Source organism: Artemia franciscana, chromosome 10 (assembly GCF_032884065.1).
Source record: "Artemia franciscana chromosome 10, ASM3288406v1, whole genome shotgun sequence".
Taxonomy (NCBI): domain Eukaryota; kingdom Metazoa; phylum Arthropoda; class Branchiopoda; order Anostraca; family Artemiidae; genus Artemia; species Artemia franciscana.
The window spans coordinates 7222992-7247858 of NC_088872.1; the positions used below are offsets into that span (position 1 = coordinate 7222992).

The 24867-nt window shown below is 34.1% G+C and overlaps 1 protein-coding gene across 1 annotated transcript in view; it reads right to left on the bottom strand.

Annotated features, from left to right (window-relative positions):
• LOC136031717 (cadherin-related tumor suppressor-like) overlaps positions 1-24867 on the bottom strand; it is a 189667-nt gene that overhangs the window by 97003 nt on the left and 67797 nt on the right. The window contains exon 4 of the mRNA XM_065711422.1: positions 18540-18713. Coding sequence (XP_065567494.1) covers positions 18540-18713 — 174 coding nt within the window. The remainder of the gene's footprint in view (positions 1-18539; positions 18714-24867) is intronic.

Below are 24867 nucleotides of genomic sequence, written 5' to 3' on the forward strand. Positions count from 1 at the left end.
AAGAAAACTTGAACTATTTCTAGGACTTCTCTAGAATAACTTATGACTCGATTTAACCTTCTGAATTTGAAGGTAAAAGATCTGAGAGAAAATAGAAGTGCAAAAACATTACCTGTTCGTAGTCCAATCTTGAAGTAAGTGTAAATATGCCTGTCTGAGGGTTAAGCGAAAAAATATCATTTCCCCAATCTGACAACACTGTATATGAAACTTGGCCGTTTATTCCTTCGTCTGCGTCGTTTGCTGTTACGATACCAACCACAGAACCTCGTGTGGCATCTTCGGGGATATCGAACGAGTAAGCCACCTCCGTGAATACTGGAGCATTATCGTTGGCGTCAGAAACCTAAATAAAAATTAGTTTTGTTGAATTCACGTGTATGACTCTAAAACTTAAAACAAACACAGTTTCAGTGGCATCAAGTGGGGAGAGGGGGCCAGATTTGAAAGATGCCTTTTTTGGTATATTCATTGAAGATACCCTTTTTGGTATTTTCATTAAAACAAAATCACAATCGTCTCCTCTCAAGATTTGAAAAAATATATTTGCTCCTCCCGCAAAATTTTCATGAATTAGCACAGCTACACAAGCTATACTGTATGCGACGGGTATACCGCCCCTCTTTGGTTATATTTTGAATATTTGTGATCGGTGGACAAATTAAATTCCTTTACTAAATATAATGTAATACAAACCTTTGACCAATACGATATTTAGTTGTTACTATCAAACAGTTCGTACACGAACAGTAAATAAGGAGCGACCCGCCTCAATAGTAACCGAAACTCTAAAAAACCGAATTTGGTACCAATAGATACACCAAAAAATTGGATTTTTAGGCTGATTTTAAATAAATAAGTTTCATCGAGTTTAGTCCCACCCATCAAAAGCTACGAACCTGAGAGAATTGGCTCTATTTTCTCAAAAATGGGGAAACACCCCCTAGAAGTCATAAAATCTTAATAAAAATCACACCATCAGATTCAGCATAATAGAAAACATTATTGTAGAGATTTCAAGCTTCTATCTGCACAAATGTGAAATTTTATACTTTTTGCCTGAAACAAGATCACGGATGTGCGTTTATTTGTTTGTTTTTTTGTTGTTTTTTTTTTGTTTGTTTTTTTCTTTCCATGGATGATCGTATCGACCCAGTGGTCCTAGAATGTCGCTTAAGGGCTCATCCAAACGGAGGATCTAAAGTTTGTTTATTGTTTTATAAAGTAGAGTTATTAGAAAGAGACAAACTTTAGCGTAAAGAGCGGGGCATTGAGGAAAGTACAATCTCTTTCATGTACGGAATAATTTCTGATCTTTTCAAGTTTTGACGTCGCGCCTTACTTTCAGTCAAACAAACTTGTTTTTTTTTTGTATTAACAAGGGGCGGTATTTACTTACCGTTCATTACCATGAACCGTTTAATGATGACCGCTGACCAGGCAACTATGCACGAATTCGCTGGACGAAAAGGAAAGGGGGAACGATACATGGGCACCAGCAAGGGGGGGATCGTGCGCCCCTGGAAACTTGGCACTATAAAGTAATTACAAGGAAACCAAAGGAAAGAGAGCAGATTAGGGAAAAACCATGGAAAAAATGTGTGTTGCCCCATTGTTGGTAGCCTGCCAATAGATTTTGACCATTAATAAGGAAAATACAAGTTATAATTTGTGACTGAGGGACCTCCTTCCAGTTTTACATAAACGTTTTTTCTATGTGATTTGATTGGAGTAACAAAAAAAAAAAATCAGATTCTTCATAGTAATAAATTGTAAGTAAATAACGATCCTTGTCAATAACAAAAGTATGAGAGCCTAACTATTGATAACAATCAATCAAAGAATCATCTTTTTATAGTGATCCTAAATATGTTATCCAAGAGTGCTTGTATTTATATACTTGTCACTCTAAAATCAATTTAATTTTGTATAGTTATGAAGTATAGAGGTACAAAATATGTTGGTTTTTCATATTCATAACTGAATTAAAAATTTTATTTGATTTTCTTAATCTTAGTTTTAATGTTTTACTTTGAATAAACTACTTCGACAATGCGCTACTTTTATTAAAACTGAACCTAAAGGCATTAAACATTGTGGTGTTTGATAACCAAGTTCAAAACTGTTGAAATTTAAAAACAAAAAATATCCGTCCAGCACTTCGGCATTGCTCAACAGAATTGTATGCTGGGAGTTTATATTTTAGTTTTTGTAAGTAAACAATTGTTTTTTGTATTTTTTGTAACTACTTACTTTTTTCATTTTTATAAACTTTTATTTTAATTGAAATACTTTTTCCATTGCCTTTAGAAATATATTTGTCTCTAAGCTTCATTTAATAAAAAAAGTTTTTTCAACTGAAAGTAGGGAGTAACATTAAAACTAAAAAAGAACAAAAATTGTTACATATATGAGGTGGTTTGCCCCTCGCCTTAATACCTCATTCTCCACGCTAAAGTTTTTAGGCACCTTGAAAAAAGTTACTTCCTGTTCTAATTAAACGACCCTTGTGTTTCAGCAGTCGTTTTTAAAGAATTTGGACAGAATTTAAACTTCAGCGTAAATAGCAAGGTTTTTAGGAGGGGGAACCCTAGGCGTAATAATTTCTCTTCGTTTTAAGATATAATGTTGCTCCTTATTTCCAGTTGAAAAAATCTTTTTTTTTTTACAATTTCTGATCGTTTTTAAATAACGCCAGGATACCTAGCTCTACCTCCACAGATAAATCCACCTACTGACAGAAATATCCTCTGGACAATACAATCCTGGCGAAAATTTACCCCTGACAATTACCCTTAACATCTTCACACGTAAAATTGAATCGGTAAAGGGAAAGCAAGAAATACACAGAATTTCGTTCTGGCAAATTCACCCAGTTTACGATTTCCCCTGTAAAACTCACCTCCTGGAAACCTCCCTCTCCATGGAAAAATTTACCCGTGCAAAACCCTCCAGGCAGAAACTTCCCAACTTCCCAACAGCAAATAAAAAATGGGCAAATTTTGTAGCTTAAAACCTTACCCAGGGGCTGTGGGGGGGTCATTTTATCTCCAAAAATCTAATTATTAGGCCTTTACACGATGCTGAACAAAAGAGGTATCTCATAAATTTGTTCGAACGATTTTGGAAAAAAAACGTGACGTGGGAGGGGGCCTAGTTGCCCTCCAATTTTTCTGGTCACTCAAAATAAGCACTTTAACTTTTCATTCCCATTAGATTAAGACCTCTCCCGGAGTTCTAGGTCGACTGGGTCGATACAATCACCCCTGGGGAGAAAAATAAATAAACACGCATCTTTGATCTTTCTTCTGACAAAATTTCACAGTTTTGCAGATATGAGTTTGAAACATCTAATTCAGGGTACTTTGATACACTGGACCTGACGGTATAATTTTCATTATAATTCAATGACTTCAGGAGGAACTTTCCCCTTTTTTCGAAAATCAGACAAATTTTCTCAGGCTCGTAGCTTTTGATGGGTAAGACTAAACTTAATGAAACTTATATATTTGGAATCATCATAATAAGCCAAATCTTTAGATATGTCTATTGGTATCGAAATTCTGTTTTTTAGAGTTTCGGTTACTATTGATCCGGGTCGCTTTTTACTTGCAATTCGTTACCATGAGCTGCTTGATTACGCATTAAAGTCCAACCAGAGATCATCGAAATATTGATCGTTCTTTCTGCGTTACCAAAGTATTACATTCATAAAACTTTACAGTGCCATTAAACGTGATTAAACAAATAGAATAGTTTTTTTTTTCAACTAAAGTAAGGAGCAAATTTAAAACTTACAACAAATATAAATTGCTCTGCATATAAGGGGGATTACCCTTCTCAACACCTTGCTCATTAAACAGAAGTTTTTTAGTGCTTTGAAAAATCCTTTTTTCCAATATAATTTTTTTAATTAGAAAAAAAATAAAACTTCACAGTGAAGAGTAAGGAGCTAAGGAGGAGACAGCCCCCTTTATATAAAGAATAATCTATTCAAATCTTTTTTCAAATCTTTTCCTTGCTCTCAGTTGAAAAGCTTCTTTTTTATTTAATTTCTTATTGTTTTCCAAATCATAACCAGGCCTGGATGAAAATTCTGTGGAACTTTTGATCTTCTAAATAACTGAAGCCATCACAACCTCTACAATAGGATTTTCTTATCGATAAATACAATACATACATTAGTTTAAATACATTAAAGTACTCCATATAAATAGAAAAAGAAAAATATTAGCAATTAAAATTGCTGGAAACTAAGTTCCTAGCAGTATTTGCAATCCCAAAGAAATTTCCTGGCGGAGTTGAGGATGACCTGCATTCCCTTTTCCACCTTTGTGCTGGTAGTTATGGGAATATAGCATTTTAGTTACACAGAAAAACATTTTAATTAATTCTTATTCCCCCCTACCTCTTTCAACATTATCTGAAGCCTCATGAAGAGTAAGCAGTTCACTTAATAAAATGTATTTTTTTTTAGAAATCTACCCAACCCCCACCTAAACAATGACTCACACCCCCTCATTATAGCTAATACGCAATTACAGATCACTGAACGTAGCCTAATTTCATTACAAATAAAACAAATCAGCTTGGTTGAATTCCATTACCACCATTACTTCTTTTGCAACTGAGAAGCCTAAAATATAGTCATTGATACTTTATAAATTACTAAATAAATTACTAAATAAATTAGCTTTTCAGAATTTTTAATTGATTACAAATTGGTCCTCTTCGGGGTAAAATCATATTTTGATGCCCTTAAGTGGAAGAAAACAAGACTTCCCCGCGGCCCAATCTGTATGGTCACTTGAAAAAGCTTTAAATTCACATTTGAATAAACTCCCTCCCAATTATCTTGGACCTTCGGTTTGATACAATCACCCCTAGAAAAAACAAAACAAAACAAATAAAAATGTATCGACGATGTTGCTTCAAAAAAAATGAATAAAAAGACGAAGTTCCACACTTCGAACATTGGCTTGAGACCTCTACGGTATTCTCTGATATTGTGTGTCTAATAAACGGATATTCAACAAGATCACTTACTTTTTGGGGGTGTTTCCTCTTTTTTCAAAAATCAGGCAAATTTTCTCAGATTTTTGGTTTTGGGCGAGTGACAATAAACTTAACGAATTTTTACATATTTAGAATCAGCATAAAAAGCCAATACTGCCGGTGTAGCAATTGTCATGAGAATTCCGTTTTTAGTTTTGGTGAATATACTTCCAGTTCTTACCACAAACTATTTGATAAGATTCTCCTGTGATGGAATTTTTTTTTTAACCTGTTCATTTTATATAGTTGAATGGGACAATAAAAAGACAGAGGGGTCAATATGACGGCTAGATTGTAAGTTAATTATTTTTTTCCTTTCTCTATTCCATTTTTTAAATGTCTGAATATATAAGGGATTTAAGTTAGAGGGAAAAACTGTCCTGTTATGAAATAGGTACATTGTACATGGCCGTTATAAAATCAAAACGTCTATGCAGATCTATCTATGCAGGCTATGCGACGATATGCAGATCTTATCTATGCAGGCTATGCGACGATATGCAGATCTATCTATGCAGGCAGGATGACATTTGAGTATCTCCACTGCTTCTGTAAACTATTTTAAGGCATAGGAAATTGTATAAAGACAAGTCTACGTCTGTTATAATCTACGGAAGCAATAAATCGTTCTATAATTTTGGTTTGATTTTCATTTATTTTTTAAGATTAAATACATTGATTCATTAAATTGATCCCTTTTCCAGAAATCCTTGTCTTTTAAAATTTACTGCATTTTGTTTCATTTCGCATACAATCTATTTGCTCTTTTTATTTGAGAGCTTTTTCCTAAAAGTATTTAAAAACAAACTTATTCCTCCGAAAAAAGATCCCGAAATATATTTTGTGTCATCCACCCAGCCACCACTACTATTTTGGTGTCTGCCCCCCCCCCCCCGTAAAATTTTCTGCCGGCACCCTTGTAACGATACCGTAAAGAGCGAACCAAACGGATACAGGTTTCTAGCTAAACAGCTGGCAAAACTCGGTACACGCACACACATGGGTGTGTGAGTATAGCTTATAAATCACACGATTTTTATAGTGGGATTCAGAGGGGTCCTGATGTTACATGACCTTGACTTGGCGTTATGATGTTTCCTACCTGCGTGAAGTACGGATTATAATTAGCAGACATGAGTCAGGCATATCTGAAAGGATTATTAAAATTATTGAAACCAACACATCCATTAACACTTCTGCTATTGAAAATTTAATATTCAGGACAATGAGACTGAGATATGATTGTTCGAACTGAAGTGGAAACACACAACAAAATGTGTTTTCAAAATTAGGAAGAATCGGGAATTTAATTTTTCAAGGAAAATACCTCCAAATGCACTTATACAGTTTCTGATAGTATCAGGGGGTCAAATTAGAAGAAAAAAAGTACTTACCGGTTATATAATAAACACTATAGAATTTCGATCGTGAATGATGCGAACATGACACAGGAAACTGGTCAAGCAACTTCTTTATACCACACAATTAGCTTTGGCTTGGTAGAAAAATAAATTGTAGCTGTATCTTATTCAAGCATTTAGTTGGTATTTTGGTTTGGTTAGTTCAGGTTAGCATAATATATGCTATGCTTTACCCCCTCCCTAATTTTCAAATACATAGCCCAAATTTGTTTCTAAACTATTATATTTTCATCATATTTTGCTTGATTTCAATAGCATTAATCCAACTTCACTTCCCGAGTGTTTACTATATAACCGATAAGCACTAAAAAAATGGTTGAATTAAAGCAAAACACATGTGCCCATCAGACACTTTAAGAACCTGTAGCTTCCCTCTGAAGGTGTAGTTTTCTTTGGGAAAACAGATCAATAATATTATAAATAATTTTTATGGGCGAAAAGAGTTGTCAAATCTAATTAGTTTTGCTTATTTTTTTGTCACGGCAATCCTGACAAAAATGCTATATCATACTAAAACTTTATATGATTTCAAAACAGCCAAAATGAAATCTTAGAAAATCGTGGTTTCCAGAGAAGCATAGGCTCAATATGAGTCCAGGGTACAAATGAAGCTTTTATTTTGATCCTTGGTACTATAAGTGTGTTAAGGTTTTATTTTGAATCTGTCTGTCAGGTAAAAAAAAAAGAATATTCACTTAAAGGAAACATTAACCATTTGGAACTGCAATTTTGACGTAAAGCTATGGGGAATTTTGATTTTACTAATTTAATTTGTTATCAGTTTTTAACAAGAAACTTAACATAAACACATTCCCTTCAAATGCCACATCATGACATGGAGGAGGGATAATCAAACAAATCAAAAAAAAAAAAAATCTATAACACTAACCTCAGAAGGGGTTTAAACGACAAAACGTACTACAACATCATGTACCCTGCTAGCACTAACTTAACATTAGACATTCTACTCCTTCCTTAAGATACATCAATCAAAAGTAAATACTAATGTTAATTATTCAATACAAAAATTTAATAAAGCCTCGTCCAAAGGCAACGGCTCAGTGGTACCACAATTGTGCTAGTCTCTGTTGGGAGGCATTGCCTATGGCTAGGAGATTAGTAATAAATGAAAAACAGCCCAATTAGGAAAAAAGCTGGAAAAATTGAGCCCAATTGAGAAAAAAGATATTGGCAGAATTTGCCAAGTCTGTCCAAGCTCGGTTAAGGATTTTCACCATTTAGGTTAATCAAACAGTTCGTGGTAACGAACTGTAGTAAGGAGTGACCCGGCTCAATAGTAACCAAAATTCTAAAAAACAGAATTTCGATACCAATCGTTACATCAAAAGAATCGCATTTGAATGCTGATTTTAAATATATAACGTTCACCAAGTTTAGTCTTACCCAGTAAAAGTTACAAGCCTGAGAAAATTTGCCTTATTTTAGAAAATAGGGGGAAACACTCCCTAAAAGTCATAAAATCTTAACGAAAATCAAACCATCAGATCCAGCGTACCAGAGAACCTTACAGTAGAAGTTTCAAACTCCTATCTACAAAAATGTGGAATTTTGCATTTTTTGCCACAAGACAGATCACGGATGCGTGTTTATTTGTTTGTTTGTTGTTGTTTTTCCCAGGGGTGATCGTATCAACCCAGTGATCCTAAAATGTTGCCAGAGGGCTCATTCCCTTTTTAAGTGACCCAAAAATTGGAGGGCACCTAGGCCCCCTCCCACGCTAATTATTTTCCCAAAGTCACCGGATAAAAATTCTGAGATAGCCATTTTATTCAGCATAGTCGAAAAACCTTATAACTATGTCTTTAGGGACGATTTACTCCCCCACATTCCCCGTGGGAGGGACTACAAGTTACAAACTGTGGCCAGTGCTTATATATAGTAATGGGTACTGGGAAGTGTACAGACGTTTTCGGGGGGATTTTTTGGTTGGGCAGGAGGGATTGAGAAGAGGGAGATATATTCGGGGAACTTTCCATGGAGGAATTTGTCATGGGGGAAGAAAATTTCCATTAACGGAGCGCAGAATTTTCTAGCATTATTAAAAAAGAAAAAACAATGAAAAAATAAATATGAAAAAGCTTTTTCAACTGAAAGTAAGGAGCAGCATTAAAACTTGAAACGAACAGAAATTATTACGCATATGAGGGGTTCACATCCTTCTAATACCTCTTTTTTTTCTGTTTTAAAAAGTAGAGCTGAGAGAAAGAGTCAAACTTTAGCGTAAAGAGCGGGGAGTTGAGGAGGGAGCAAGCCCTTTCATATAATAAGTAATTTCTGTTCGTTTTAAGTTTTAATGTCGCTCCTTACTTTCAGTTAAAAACTTTTTTTTATTTAATATAATATAAGTAAACCAGGTAACCAGGTAATACGGACTAGAAATTTTTAGGCAAAAATTTTAACTTCAAAGTAAAAAATTAAGCGTCAAAGTTAAAGGGCAAAAATGTATCAAAGGAAGAGGTCAAATATTTTTCTTTTTTTACCTTTAAGATAGTACTTTTTACGAAAACTTTTCTCAGTTTATCTGATATCTGAATTCTCTTCTCTGGTTAGTTCCCAAAAAAATACTTGAAAACAGAAAAGATTTAAAGAAGACTTCTTCCAACATTATCAAGTACTCCAACACAGTAGAAATAGATTTTCAACTTTGAACTGGAGATACAAAATGTAGGTAAATATATAGAGGGGGTGGGTCCTTCTGACTTCTTCAAAATGGCAAAATTTAAATTATTTCCAACATCCTTCAAAAACTCCCCTTTATTTAGAGAGAAAGTCACAAGGCATTAGGCATTTTTGCAAGTTATATTTAAAGCAAACAAAATGATCTTATTTGAATAAAAAGCAAAGCTGCTAATAGAAAATAAAGGGTATAGATTAATTTCGGCGAAGAAATTCAAAATACGTTATACGACTTTTTTATGGAATTTATGTTTACAGAAAATTTCCTAAAATGAAACATGTTCTATCGATTGGTTTCACTACTTATTCCTTTCTTAAGATTTTAAGACATTTGTGCTTTCTCTGAAATGTGCTATGTCCTACTTTCTAACTCACAGAAAAATTTAGGAAATAGATCTTTTGACAAACGGCTGTTTTTGCCATATCATGAGTGTTTAACAAAACTCTCCATGGGCAAATAACTGGACCTTCATAACAGATTGGAGGGACTGCCCACTCTCTACCATCTGGTGCTACTTAGAAGCCAAATTGTATGTATCTTATTATACCACCTTGATTTTTCGTTGGTAATTCAGTAATTTTAAGAAATTTAAGAAATTATTGAAGTATTTCCGTTCTTCAATGCTAAAGGCGCCTTGTTGTGATACAGGCAAAATATTTGTTTTTTCTTCTCTTTCTTCCTATTAGCCGTAAACGCGTCGTGGAAGGGTTGTCAACTGGGCATATTTTATTTCAAAAGGACAAATTCCCATGTGCTAGGACACAATGACATAAACTGACAAAAAAGGACATATTTTGTAAATTTATGACATAAAACGAAACATTTCCCAACTGGATATACCGTTTAAAAGAATCTAGCTTTTCACCCAATTAACACGTTTCCTCAGTATTTTTTTTTTAACATCTAGGTTTTGCCACAGATGTCGTAAGTAAAGGATTTTCTCCAAAGTAGGGGGCTTCATGTTTATACGAGCTTCGAGCTTTCACACTTGGTCATTTTGTATGAATGCTTTGCATGGTTTTCTTTCGGTTTCATTTTATGTTATCTTTCATTTTATGTTATCTAATCGATTTGAAAGAGGTTTACACAGCGTCTTTTGGCTAATAATACAACTGGTAAAAAAATAACCTTTAATTTTATAAATTTCAAAATGGAAACCTTTTAGCTAAAAATGACACATTTTTAGATGCTCAGTGGACACATTCATGGACCTAAAAGTTGGCAACCCTGCGTTGTGGATGCAGTAGTAAATTCAACATTTGAAAGGGGAAATTCCAGCCTATTGTAACCATAAGTTTTGACGCGTCAAAAAAACATTTAATGAGGATTATTATTATTTAGGAGTGATAGCTAGAATATAAGTTTATCTTCATAGTGAAAGTTTATTGCGAAAACAATTTTTGAGAATTTAAAAAAAAAGGGTTTAAGATGCTCAAAAGAACTGCGGATCAAAATGAAAGGGCGTAAATCACCATGGTCGAAAACCACAGAATTAAGATTCGTGCCCCATCTTTTTTTCAACATTTAATACTTTGGTTTGTCATGGTAGGGCAATTCGGCTGTAAACCATTTAACGCCAAAGGCTGCTACAAGGTAGCTTTACGAAACCAACAATATCCTTGGAGTCTCGAGTCACGTGAAACCCAATTTGATAGTCAGCCCACCAATTCCATAAATGAAAAATAACATTTGTCCAGCATCATAATAGTCCTTTGTCACGACTTGAGGATTGCCTAATTTGCCTGTTCTTACAGAGCATGCGTATAAAGTACCAAAAGAACACGTTTGCATCCTAGATCAAAGACTGGTTTTCTGCTAAAAACTGTCATATCTCACAGTCTGATCTCAAGCCAAATAAAAGATTTCAATCCTACCCGCTTAGTGCCGTCTCATCTGATTTTAATGAAATAGATACCCTTAGGGATTTGGGTATGGGGTATACTGATTCCACATTCCAAAGTTGCAAAGGTGCATCAGACATAGTAACTTTACAGAGATTAAACTGGATGCAAATGTATAGTTGGTTCGTTGCTTTTGACGGACAGAGTCGGTGGTATTGCCGCCCCTTGCAGAATTTTACTAGATCTAGTGGAAAGGAAGTCGCTTAGTAAATCTGGTAAAAGAGGTGTCACAGTTGCAGAAACCGATCAAAATAAAAATATTTCGAAAATCTAGCAAATTTACTGAAGTCGGTGTTTTTTTTTCTTCTTTTTTTTTAAGATCATTTGGATTGACTGTGCAATATTTACTTCTCTGGCTAAGAGACTAGCCATGAGCGCTGCTAAGTTTTGCACCGTCCGATCTATAAAATGTTTGATTTATAAGAGGTACGTAATGACGTCTCACCTGCGCATGACATTGGGGCTATTAAATAAAAATTTTATTTGTGAATTTGAATAGCAATTACTGAAAATTCAAGAAAACTTTAAATTTTCGCAGCCCGGGCCACGAGCCCCTTTGCATACACCATAGCTATAAACTAAAATCTTGCCTTGGTATCAAAAAAACGTCTTTGGCCGATAGTATTTTCCTGTACTACTTCATTTATTTTCTATACCTACTCTATTGTTTTAGCTTTTGTCTTTGAGACGAGTTGGTACTTGCCCCCCTCCCCGCACTGTTCATTGCCTTTCGTTACATTTGAGTACACAACAAGATATCATGTTTCAACTTTTCACACTGACGAAGTGAAAGTAAGTCAATATATACACAGCGTAACCATCGTGCTAGTTGCTATCGAAAGCCATTGTGTATGCTTTTTTGGAGACTTTCTAGTAAAACAAAAATCAGTACAATAAATCATCGCTTGAAAAGCAGTTTTACCGAATCTGTTTTTTTAAAAAACGAGTTTAAAAGCTTTGAGGTACTTGTGTACTATACACCACCCGCTCAAACATACACTGGGCAAAACTCGAGAACAAATCGATTTGTTCGTTAATTTGTTTCAGCTTAGCGTGAGAAAAGAAAATGACAAGAAACATAATAGATGGGAAATATATAATTTTGGCTATATATTTGCACACGAGGGAGGGGGTGGGATAAAATATTGGGACAGTTTGAAGTTAGAAAACAATTTTTACTTAATAATATGCAGAATAATTGTACCTAACAAATTCTGTATGCTGACCCACTATACTTTACCCCCCCCCCATCTAAACTGCAAATATATAGCCCAAATTTATTTCTAAAGTATCGAAGAAACCGGTTTGTTCTCAAGTTTTTACACAGCGAAAACTTTAGTGAGTGGCGTAAAATACACAAGTACCAACTTTGACATTTGTATCTCAGAATCGGCTAAGGCTAGAGATATGATTTTCTGACCCTGTAACTAGCTTTCGTTCAGCATTCTTTTTTTTACCATGCTATATTTGATCCACCAAAAGAAAATGAAAGAAAATGATTGAAAGAAAGTAAAAAGAAAATGATTGAAAGAAAATGCGATTTGGCAAAGGAGAACTGAAAAATTATTAAACTACAAAAATTAGAGACGCCTTACAGCAAAGTCGATTCAACCATTCGAAAGTCTTTTTTACACAAGATAGCGTTTGTAAATCAGTTTTGACAAAAAAAATTATTCCCGGAAAATCACTTTCAGGCAACGACATTTTTTTATGAATTCTATAAGATAATAGATTGTTGGAGTGGCAACCTTGATTGCAGTCTAAACAGAATTATTCCTGACACATCACGTCTTAATGACAAAATGGTGTCAACTGCGTGAAAAATGAAGCCGGCTAATAACACCACCTCTAATGTATACTGAATAGGCAAAATGTTTGATAACTGACCCCACTTGCATTTTTCTTATTAATTTATCTCAGTAAACAAGCTTTATTTCTTTATTTATTAAAAAAGTGTCTTTTCTTGGTGGATTTTTTTTCCTTCTTGAAATTTTTTCTCAACTCCAAAATAAAAATTGTGGCCTAAAAATGTCACTTTTTACCCCTTCTCCTAGACAAAGTCCTTTGATGCACTCCCCTCCCCCGCCTTCCAAGGTTCTGGGTGGTTCTCTGCAAAGACGGCTATGCGTGTTTATACGTCATGGAAAGGCACTGTGGTCTTCGAAGAAACCTGGTCCTATGCTAATAAAAAAAGCTACAATTTCTTTTTGTAGAATTTCAACATTACGTCAGGCTTGAATACTACTCCAAGTAACAGCGACATTATTTCACCGGTGATTTACAAACAGTCTTAAAGGTATGGAAATTCAGAACAACACTAGCGGTACTATTTAATATCAAGTCGTTTTTCGAAAACCTCCGACTCCCGTTATTTCCATGTAGAGTAAAACAACAAAAACGAAATGGCTACATCACATTCTGGCTAGAACTCAGACTCGTTAGCTGATCAAAAGTATAATACACACCTGGTCTTTTAAGGCTGATTTTTGGATTCATGTTTCTTCTAAAGCATTGTACGAGAAACAAGTATGAACACCTTAAGTTTATATCCCTCCCCCAAAAATTATTGCTTATTTTCCGAGTATTTTTTGCGTTTTTCATTTAGCTGATTTATCTTTTAAGTTGTTTTGAATTTTCTCCCCTTGAAACAGATTCATCCTCACATGACTGGTGAATAGGTAAGAAATCAAATACAGGGGAACAAATGAACCTGAGGGTTTCTAGCTATGTACGTGGGGGAAGGGCTTCCTTCCTTTATGGTTCAAAGATCAAAAAGTGCAAACTTCGATATATTTTGAAAAAAGATGAAACTGAAGTCCCAACTCCTCTAGAAACTATAGAGGAATGATATGGATCATTCCTTCGGATCAGAATGGAATGATCACTCAATAAGTTCAATTTCTTTTTAGGGAAAGTAAAATATATGGTAGGCTATGCAACGCCAAATCTCTGCGACGTATGAAAACAAAGAAAGGAAATAATAAATGAAAGAGAAAAATCAAATAGGTGAAAAACGAGGATTTCATCAGCCAGTAGCAAAATATGAAAAACAAGCAAATATTCCGAAACAAGGACCTCCGCCAAGTCGTCCTCAGTGCTCAAAAAAATAAAAAAGAGGAAAAAAGGAAACAAAGAAGAAACAATAACAAAATCTAAGCTTCTTAAGTGAACTGTACGAGAGGAAAAAAGACACTGAATTCTATTTGATTTTTCTCTTTTCATTTATTATTTCCTTTCTTTGTTTTCATACGTCATGCATAGCCAGTATGGTCTCAGAACGTAATCTCTGCGATTAGGTACAATCAGTGTTGAGGGAACGGTAATTCAAGTCTTACATTACAGAACGTAGGTTAGATTGATCTAAAGTAGATATCTTTATTAAAGCAGGCTAAGGTTTATTATAAGCTAAAACCAGATAGAAAAACGAAATGTACCGTCTGGGTTTTCAATTCAATGCTCAGTAGTGACGGGTTCCATTTTTAAGGGCAGCCGTAAGGGGGTGCACAAATGGAGCTACTAGTACCTCAAGACATTTGTAATGGGAAATGTTTTTATTTGTTTGTTACGTAACACGGATTGTTTAGTTAAAAAAATGTTACATAAAAGAGAGTGCTTTAAAAACCTTCAGGGCCCCGCCAAATCAAGATTTCTATGGTTCTTATGTACTAGAGTGGGGTTGTTACATAATAGTTTCTCTGATTCTTCAAAAAACCACCCAGGGACCTAGCCTCCTATTCCATCGGTTCCTAATATCCGATTTCACTGGGAGCCCTAACATCTAATCCCACCGGCAGCCTGTAGCGAGCAATACCACTGGGGCCCTAGCAACCATCACCACCGGAGGGCCCCTAGCTTCCAATACCACCGGGGCCCTAGCGAGCTATTCCACCCGCAGGTGCTTGCTACGTAATAGGTTTTGTTTACTTTTGATTGTTACGTAATAGCACTTGTTACTCCGCTAGTCCAACGGGGTATCCCCGGTTGTAACAGAGGGTGACACACATCTGGATGTTATGTAATGAAGGGGCAGACGTGGGATGTGACGCAGTCTAGCATGAATTTTTTTTTTCAGGGCGTCCACTTGTAACAGCGGAGGACACACACGTGGGGTACTGCGTAATAACAATAAACACTTAGATTGTTACATAATACTTAAAGAGTTTTCATTTTCTTTTAAGATGTTCTTCTTTTTTCTCAGGGGACCTTTATAATCTAAAGACTTTTCGTCCACATTAGGATTCGAAAGGGTTTGTGCTGCCATGGAACAGAACACTAGACAGGTGTACTTTTTAAAGCCTTTCTAATATTATGATCTGGGGGATACATTCTACATGATAATCTATTGCACGCAAGTAGAATCACTGTCCAAATTACTAGAACGGTCAAATTGTTCGCATGTTTCCAACCCTACCCACATGCAAGTGCACAAGCATTCCTGTAATAGTAATGTTTGGTCTATTAGATGCATCTGCATATTACAGTGCTATTTTATGACATGAGCTAGACAGGTTAATTTAACTTTTGAATCAATGAGACGCTACACAGCATTGGCTTATATATTTCATTGCGCAAATGAATACGCATTGAAATTTTTATTCTCAAACAAGAAATCTAAAGAATGAACGCTTTTGTATATACAAATTTTGTCCAAATTTTTCAATAAATATACAAATTTTTAAACTTTATAAATCATGAAATCACATCAAAAGCAATTAAAACACAATAAACAAAAAAACGAAATGCGAAAAACTTAGACCATTATTTTTATTCGCACAGTGGAAACTTGCCACTCCATTGTTAGAAGGAAAAGTGCCATGGCAATTCACAGTCTGTGGCACTCAATTGCTAGCATATGGCACCCTCTGGCGTGCATTATTACACCTAATGCATTTTCAGACATTTACCTACAAAAAACCGTTTATGTTTTTCGTCTGATGACTCCTAGCAATTGATGCCACTCGTGAAACTTGTAAAACTCATTGTTTTTTCACCTCTAGAAACCTGTTTTGTTCGTGGTACTTGTTCCATGCAGATTTTGTTCATGAAATGTAATTTATCCTGATATTTTTCTTCGTGAAACTTGTTTTATGTTGATTTATTCTTTCGTGAAACTTAATCTATCATGATATTTTTTCTTCTTGAAACTTGTTGCATGTTTTTTTTTCATGAAACATGATCCATGTTCATTTTTGTACGAGAAACTTGTTGTATGTGGATTATTTCTTTAAGAAACTTAATATATCTTGATTTATCTCTTCGAGAAACTTGTTATGTTTTATTTCTTCTTCATGAAACATATTGCATGTTGATCTTTTTCTTCGTGAAACATATACATTGATTTTTTCCCCTTGTAAAACCGGTAGAACTCATTGCGTGCTGACTCTTGTTTGTGAAACTTAATTTATCTTGATATTTTTCGTCTTTAAACTTATTGTACGTTGTTTTATTCTTTCACGAAATTTAATATATTATGATATTTTTAGTCGTGAAACTCGCAGTATGTTGGTGTTTTCATCATGAAATATAATGTATGCTGATTTTTATTCGTGAAACTTGTTGCATATGGACTATTTCTTCAAGAAACTTAGTTTATCTTTATTTATGTCTTCGAGAAACTTGCTATATTTTTATTCCTCCTTCATAAAACTTGCTGTATGTTGATTTTTCTCTTCGTGAAACTTGTACACTGATTTTTTCTCCTCATGAAACCGGTTTGGTTCGTGGAATTATTGCGTGGTGATTTTGTTTATAAAACTTATTTTATCTTGATATTTTTCTTCGTAAAACTTGTTGTATGTTGATTTATTCTTTCGTGAAATTTAATTTATCATTATATTTTTCATCATGGAACTTGTAGCATGTTGGTTTTTCTTCGTGAAAGACGATATATGCTGATGTTTATTCGTGAAACTTATTTCATGCGGATTATTTCTTCGAAAAACTTAATACGCTCCTTCCCTGAAAGTCCGACTTTGTAATCCCCTTAACCCCCCCCCCCCAAAAAAAAAAATGAAAGCTCCAGCTTCATCTCCCGGCCGTGAGATGTAACAAGGTATGAAATTTACCACCTTTAAAAGGAAAGCTATAGAATATTTGCAATCTCTTTAAACTGTATGCTATACTCGCTTGCATTCAGGCATAAAAAATACCAAAATGTTTACTTTTTATGATAATAATCATAGTTGCTTTTCAGTAGTTATAAACCAACTGATAGTGTCCCAAACTTCTCTGAAGATATATACGATAATGGTAGTAAGATCTAATCACTGTTTTCAGAACGTGGGCTAGTTTGGTGTTACGGAGACTTGCCGATTATCCTCGTTTCAGTAATAGCTACAACCCAGTAAACAGCGAACCACAGTCAATGGTAACCGAAAATGTTAAGCAAAATTTTGAAACATGAAGAACGTTAATTGTAATAAAGTGTACAGAACAGATTTAATTTGTACAAGCAAAATATATCTTTTCGAAAAAATGGGGAGACGTTACGGTAGTTCATTTTTTTAACTCCGATATTTGACCTTCATTAAAGCACAATTTCTAAAGGGATATTATGTCAAGTAGTTCTAGTGGAAAAAAAGGTAATTTGGGACAAAGGTAAAAAAAAGTGATATTTTGAGCTTTTGAGCTGTTTGCTGGTTGTTGGTCAGAGTGCCTTTTTTGTTACTAGAGCAGAAGAATCTGCTGTTTTGAAGGAGTAGACAAAACTTGGATTGGAAATCAAGCTGGCATTATCAGAGAAAATAAGGTCAAATTTCTAGATGAGTGGTTTTTCGCTATCTTGGAAAATAGTTAGAAAATAGTTCAGAGCCTAAAATATACTTCGGAAGGTATTATGAAAGTTCTTATGTATGCTCTTTCTTATTTCTAAGGCTTAGGAAATTACAGAAAAGACAGGTCTGTCTATGCCTATCTGAATTTATCCGTTTCCAAAAGTTTTCTGTTTCGTTAATTTTTTGTGTCTACTTTTCTCTTACTCTTGATTTTTAAAACAATCCTAGTGACTTGAGGAGGATTTTAAGCCATTTTGTATTTTTTCCAAATTTCAGACATATTTTTCCAAATTCTTTATATCCTTATAAATTAGGATTTAGCAAATTTATGAGGTCCAAAATATTTTCTGTGGGGCCTTTTGTGAGCTAAAGATCTATTTCTGAAAGTTTAGTTCAATGAACAAGGTCTGCGCAAGTTCATAAGAGTTCAGTACCCTTTAGATGTGGAAGGGGTGAAGGCATCCTTCAAAACCGTCCTGGATGCTGTTTAGGCTCAGGAAACATCCCTGAGAGTTTTTTGCAACTACTTTCCAAAATAACAAGAGCTGTTTATCAAAGATTTGGAATTGATTTCTTTCAATCAAGATAACAAGAGTAGTTTTTGACAGATATGATATAACTTTACGTTGAGATATAACCATAACGTTATAAAGATATAACTATAACGTTGAAAAAGAAAAAAAAACTTTACCTGAACAAGAACTTCCACGTCTGTTTGTTGGATAGAATCGTCAGCTCTGATAATTATTTTATAGCCAGCCTTCTCTTCCCTGTCAAGAGTATCCTTAAGACTGAGTATCCCAGACGTCGAATCCAGAGTGAATTTTTTATCAATGTCATTCAACAATGAATAAGAAATAGATCCCTGTGAATAAATTCAGCTGTATGAATCAATATATCAAAGAAATTTTTAATCAAAGTAAAATACATACATGCACTACTGAAACTTGTTTTTTTTATATTTAGTTTCTGATCGTTTTTTAATTGGGCTGGAAAATCTGGCACCCCCTTTATGGAAAAGTCCCTGCCCCCATGGAAAGATCCTCCCACATAACCTTCTCCTCCCAACTCACCACCAGAAAAAATCCCCCCTGAAACGTCTGTATACTTCCCAATAACCAATTTTATATGTAAACAATGGGCAAAGTTTGTTCACAACTTGCAGCCCTTCCCCCGGGGACTGTAGAGAATTAAGTCATTCTCAAAGACATAGTTATTAAATTTTTCGGATGTTCTGAACAAAATGACTATCTCAAAATTTTGATCGAGCGTCTTCGGGGAAAAAATGAGCGTGGGAGGGGCATAGTTGCCCTCCAAGTTTTTGGTCAATTAAAAACGGCACTATAACTTTCAATGTTCGTTTAATGAGCCCTCTTGCGATATTCTAGGACTAATGGGTTGATACGATCACCCATTGGAAGAAAAAAAAGTAAAAAACAAACATGCATCCATGGTCTTTCTTCTGGCAAAAAAAAACAACAAAATTGCACATTTTTGCACATAGGAGCTTGAAACCTCTACAGTAGAGTTCTCTGATACGCTGAATCTGATGGTGTGATTTTCATTAAGATTCTATGATTTTTAGAGGGCGCTTCCTCCTTTTTCGAAAATAAGGCAAATATCCTCAGGCTCGTAACTTTTGATGAGCAAGGCTAAACCTGATATAACTTACATATTTGAAATCAGCATAAAAATTCAATTCTTCTAATGTATCTATTGGCATCAAAATTCCGTTTTTTAGAGTTTCGGCTACTATTGAGCCGGGTCGCTCCTTACTTACAATTCGTTATCACGAACTGTTTGAAATCCCAAGAAGGAAAATGCTACATTTTAGAGGCCCCTTGAAAACCAAAAATAACTCCACGAAAATTTAAAAAATGGGTCCCTCGTCTGACTACAAAATACCCTTTCCAACTTTTACCCCTCCCTCTCACCTATATGTTTATGCATGGTTGTCAACTCCCCTTCTCCTTGGGGCAATTTATGGGCCCAAACATGTGGAATAACTTCCTTTTTAATCTAAGGGGGTGAATGAATGCTTGATTTGTGGAAAAAAGGAAAAAAAGGACAGCGGACAAATTAGAGAAGTGTCTTAGAAAAATTATGCACGGCATCAAGCATAAAGAAAATAGTTGGGTAAATCTTAGAAAAGTTAAAATTAAACATAATTTAAACGTAATATGTCTCGCCTAAACCATGACTACATTATTTGAAAGCTCTGAGTTCGATTCGTACACAGAGAAGGGGCCCTCGAGACCAACCCCATCCTGAAATACTTCATTTTCCTGAATTTTTGGACACTTCTTATTTTATCTTCAATTTTGTATTACTATTGCCCCCCCCCCAAAAAAAAGTTCGTGTATTGAGTCTAGTGACCCACATAAATCTATCAATAGTTAAAGCAAAAGCGTCTAAAGTCAGTAGACAGACAGAATATATTGCCAGAAGTTTTATAACATAGTTTGTGATAAATATGAGGAAAACCTCACAAAAAAATGCCCTTTTATGGTATAATCTTTCTAGCGTGCTACTACTTATTTAGTATGCTAGGCTGAATATTACGAGATAATGCGTATGCAAAATAGTCGTAGATAATCTGGACCATGATTTTTCAATATGGGTTCTACAGAAACCGCAGACGGGTTTTCCGAAAGGTTTGAAAGGGGTCTACCGTGATAATGAATTACGTCAGGCAAGTACACAGATAGCTTTTGAGGCAAGAGATGACATACAAGGGTAGGGGATTAAACTTCGGAGAAACACAAAAATAGGCCATTTACATAGGAAAAAAAAATAATATTTTCAGGAAAAATACTATTTCAAGATTTGAGGGGCAGATTTCCAGTATCTCCCCCCCCCTTATGAACTTGCCAATTGTATAGTATATCGTCAAAAAATTAGTGTAATATGCTAACAGTCTTAACAACGATAAACTGTTCTTTAAATTCACAATACTGTGAATTTAAAATCCGATCATTTGGATTTGGCTAATTAGAAAGTACCAATGATTTTGGACTACAAAATTTAGAAAACACTTTAGATTGGAGAGTGCTAAGGATTTTGGATTTTAAAAATCAGAAAGTAGGCTATTCTGAGCGATTCTATTCTGAACGATTTGAGGGGCAGTGAAGATAAAATCCGATCATTTGGATTTGGCTAATTAGAAAGTAAAAATGATTTTGGACTACAAAATTTAGAAAACACTTTAGATTGGAGAGTGCTAAGGATTTTGGATTTTAAAAATCAGAAAGTAGGCTATTCTGAGCGATTCTATTCTGAACGATTTGAGGGGCAGTGAAGATAAAATCCGATCATTTGGATTTGGCTAATTAGAAAGTAAAAATGATTTTGGACTACAAAATTTAGAAAACACTTTAGATTGGAGAGTGCTAAGGATTTTGGATTTTAAAAATCAGAAAGTAGGCTACTTTGGATTTAAAAATTTTGAATTAAAAAATTTAGAAAGTAATTTGGATTAGAGAGTACTTTGGAATTTTGGGTAGGGCATTTTAGAATATACTTTGGATTAAAAATTAATAAGGGTTTTTGGATAATAACTTTTAGAAAATACTTTGGATTAGAAATGCCAAGGACAGTGAAAATGAAACATGATCGTTTGTATTTGTCGGGTTAGAAAGTACTAAGGATTGTGGATCACCAAACAGACTAAGAAAGTGTAACTTTCCTTTGAAGGTTTCCGAAAATAGAGACGAAAAGTGTTTTCAAATTTAACTAGTTACTTTTCCAAGTTTAGTTTTACAGTTCAAGGCGGCAACACTGACAAAAATGAAGTTCTGTCCTTAAAACTTCAGAATTTCGAAACAAATAAAAGAAATATTTTTGGAAATCGCAGCTATCCAGTATGAATAGACCTAAGATTGGTCCAACAGGCAAAAGAAAGGTAAAATTGAGTCTTTTGATTTTAAAGTCCTTGGTACTTCGAAGCTTCAAGAAAAGTGTTCTAAATGGAGTGTTCTAAAAAGACTAAAAAGTGTTCTAAAAAGGCTATATAAGATGGAAGACCTGGGATGCAGAGCGTTTGGCTGAAATAACTCAGAAAATATTCTGTGGCTTTTTTTGCTGATATAGACTTACACACCATCCCCTCAAAAAAACAGACAATTCCTTTTAATCGGTTGAACCTGATTTGTTTAATTTCCAAGATTTTTTTCTAATGCCAAGCTTTGATTTCCGACACAATTTTCTAAAACAGTTACGTCCCATTTTCAGACACCGGCGATATTAAAATCCTTTTGCTATATTAGATATACACCAAGAAAAGTTTTTCTTTTACACACAATCGCCAAATAACAGAATTAAAAAAAAAATAACAAAAATACATTTTTGAGTTTTCTTATTATCCTGCAATATCTATTTCGTGTAACCTGCCGCATTTTCAATTACTGCAGACAATTTGGCGGCAGTACTGCAGACTTCACATCTCAAAGATTTGACAGAAAAGCAAAAAAATAGACGCATACATCTATAATTTTTCAACTGTTACGAATTGCAGTTGTGATCAAAAGTTTCACTTGCAGTCCAAATGTCACATTTCAATCCCTTGACAGAAGAACAGAAAAAAGATGCTTGCATATCGAGTTTTTCAATCAATCAATCAATCAATCAATATTTATTAATTCAAATTAAAAATATAAAAAACTAATATTATGCCCAAACAGAGAGCAGAGCTCGTAAGGCTGGAGCAGTACCAATGCATAGAAAAAAAAAACACAAAGTCTCGTCATATTAATAATTTCAAAAAGAAAATAAAAAAAAAGAATACAAGGTAGGAGAAAACAAAGGAGGCCACCGTTTATTTACAATATGAGGAATCTGGTATCTGATTGAGAATCTAGCTCTTTCTGATTTGATTGGCGGAAGGCGATACTTCTAGGTTTCGGATGCAATGGGCAGGAGAAATGGGAATCCCAATTATACCCAAATTATGGAAATAACTGTTATTCATTGCAGTTGAAATCAACTGTTTCACTGTTTCAACTGAGATCCAAACGTCACATGTCAAAACTTTGACAAGAGGGCAGAAAAAAAGGTATATGCATTTTGAATTTTTCGCCTGTTATGTATTACAGTTGAAATCAAAGTTTCAATTACAGTCCAACTGTCACATATCAAATATTTGACAGAAGAGCAGAGAAATTGACATATAATTTCCGAATTTTTGAACTGTTATTCATTGCAATTCAAATCAACTGTTTCAGCTAAAATCCGAATGTCACATTTCAAAACTTTTACAGGAGAGTAGAAATTAAGATCTACGTATTTCGAATTTTTCAAGTATTGCAATTGCAATCAAAATTCTGCAGTTCAAATGTCACATAAATATTTATGTCACAAATATTTAATAGGAGAGTAGAAATATTGACATATGATTTTCGAGCTTTTCAACTAGTATTAACGACCTGTTGTTCATCCAAGAAATGCCCTGTAGGCAGTGAAGTGCAAGAAACCAATATGGGTATTACAAGCTCCAATTTTTTAACTATTCCTGCAATGGAGAAAAGGTGATGGAACGTAATTGAAGAATAAGAAGAACTATAATATTATTATAAATATATATGTATAATTATATTATATATATATACTACTACCAATATAGTTATATATTATTATATATTATTATTATAATAATAAGTTGTATTATACTATATAGTTATAGACTATATACTATATACTGTTTTCTTATAGTTACTATAATTATAACATTGCTAATAGTTGTAATAGTATAATAGTAATATAGTAAACTATATAATAGTCTGTAATAGTATAATAGTAGTAGTAGTATATAGTAGTTCAAAAATGTAGTATATTGCTTCAAAAATGAAGCAATATGCGTTTAGGACTGAAATTAGCAAATAATTAAGGTCGTTAGTAGTATTCAGAGTTTTCTAGGATTCTTTTGCAAATTTGGTCCCGGTATTTATTGTTGCGTGATAATTACTTCATTAACCGTGATAATTACATCAATTACCTAAAATATTAAATTTCAAGCTATCAAAAATTAAGTAAATATAATATACGTGAACAACCATAATCATGTTTTTGGTAAACTTGCAAACCAACTCATTTAAGGAAGATAGTTTTCATGTTTTACTTGCAAACCAACTCATTTAAGGAAGATAGTTCCGTCAAGGCTATGGCAATATAATCTGTAAACAATAACAATAAACTGCAAAACAATAACATTCTTAAAAAGTACCTTCCAGCACATAAATTTGTAGATTTTTAGGGAGAAAGGGGGTAAATACCACGAGACCCCCTCCCCCTTCTGGCTACGCTAATAAAAAGCTATACCTTTCAATAGCTCAGATGGACATGTGTACAACTGAAATTATTGTATATGTGGATAAAGAAGCTGAAATTTTCTATTATTCCTGCAATGGAGAAAAGGTGACGCAATGTACTTAATAAGAATATGAAGAAGAATAAGAATAAGAATAAGAAAAAAGAAGAAGAATATGAAGAAGAATAAGAATAAGAATAATAAGAAAGTTCAAAACATCTTCAGAACAAAATATCATAGGGCAAATAGATATTTTGTGTCGTTTTTCACTTCTAGATTTCGATGACTGCCTTTTTTGGGCAGAAAAAAAATTTCCGTCGAAAAAAATAACGTGAAATTACATCCCCCAGCATTTTTTGGATTGGTATTACCGTGCCACTTCTTAGAAAATAATTTAAATTAATAGAGTTAATTATTAAATTAAACTATCGTATTAAATCAATCAAATTGAAATTAAATTAATTGCAAAATTAAGTATATATGCCCAAACCCCCCTAAAAAAAAAATGCAACTTATAACCGTTTCCTCCTATATTATTTGATTTCCAAGATTTCAGAAGCTTCTCTTTTTATCTAAAATGCGTTAAAACCTCTTTTCTCGCTCCTAGAAATATCTAGAAATCGGATCTTTTTACTTTAACACTGTTTTCTGTTTTGTCATATCTTGGATGTCTAGAAAACAATTTTGTTTCAGCAACACCTGCTTATAAATTAAAGTT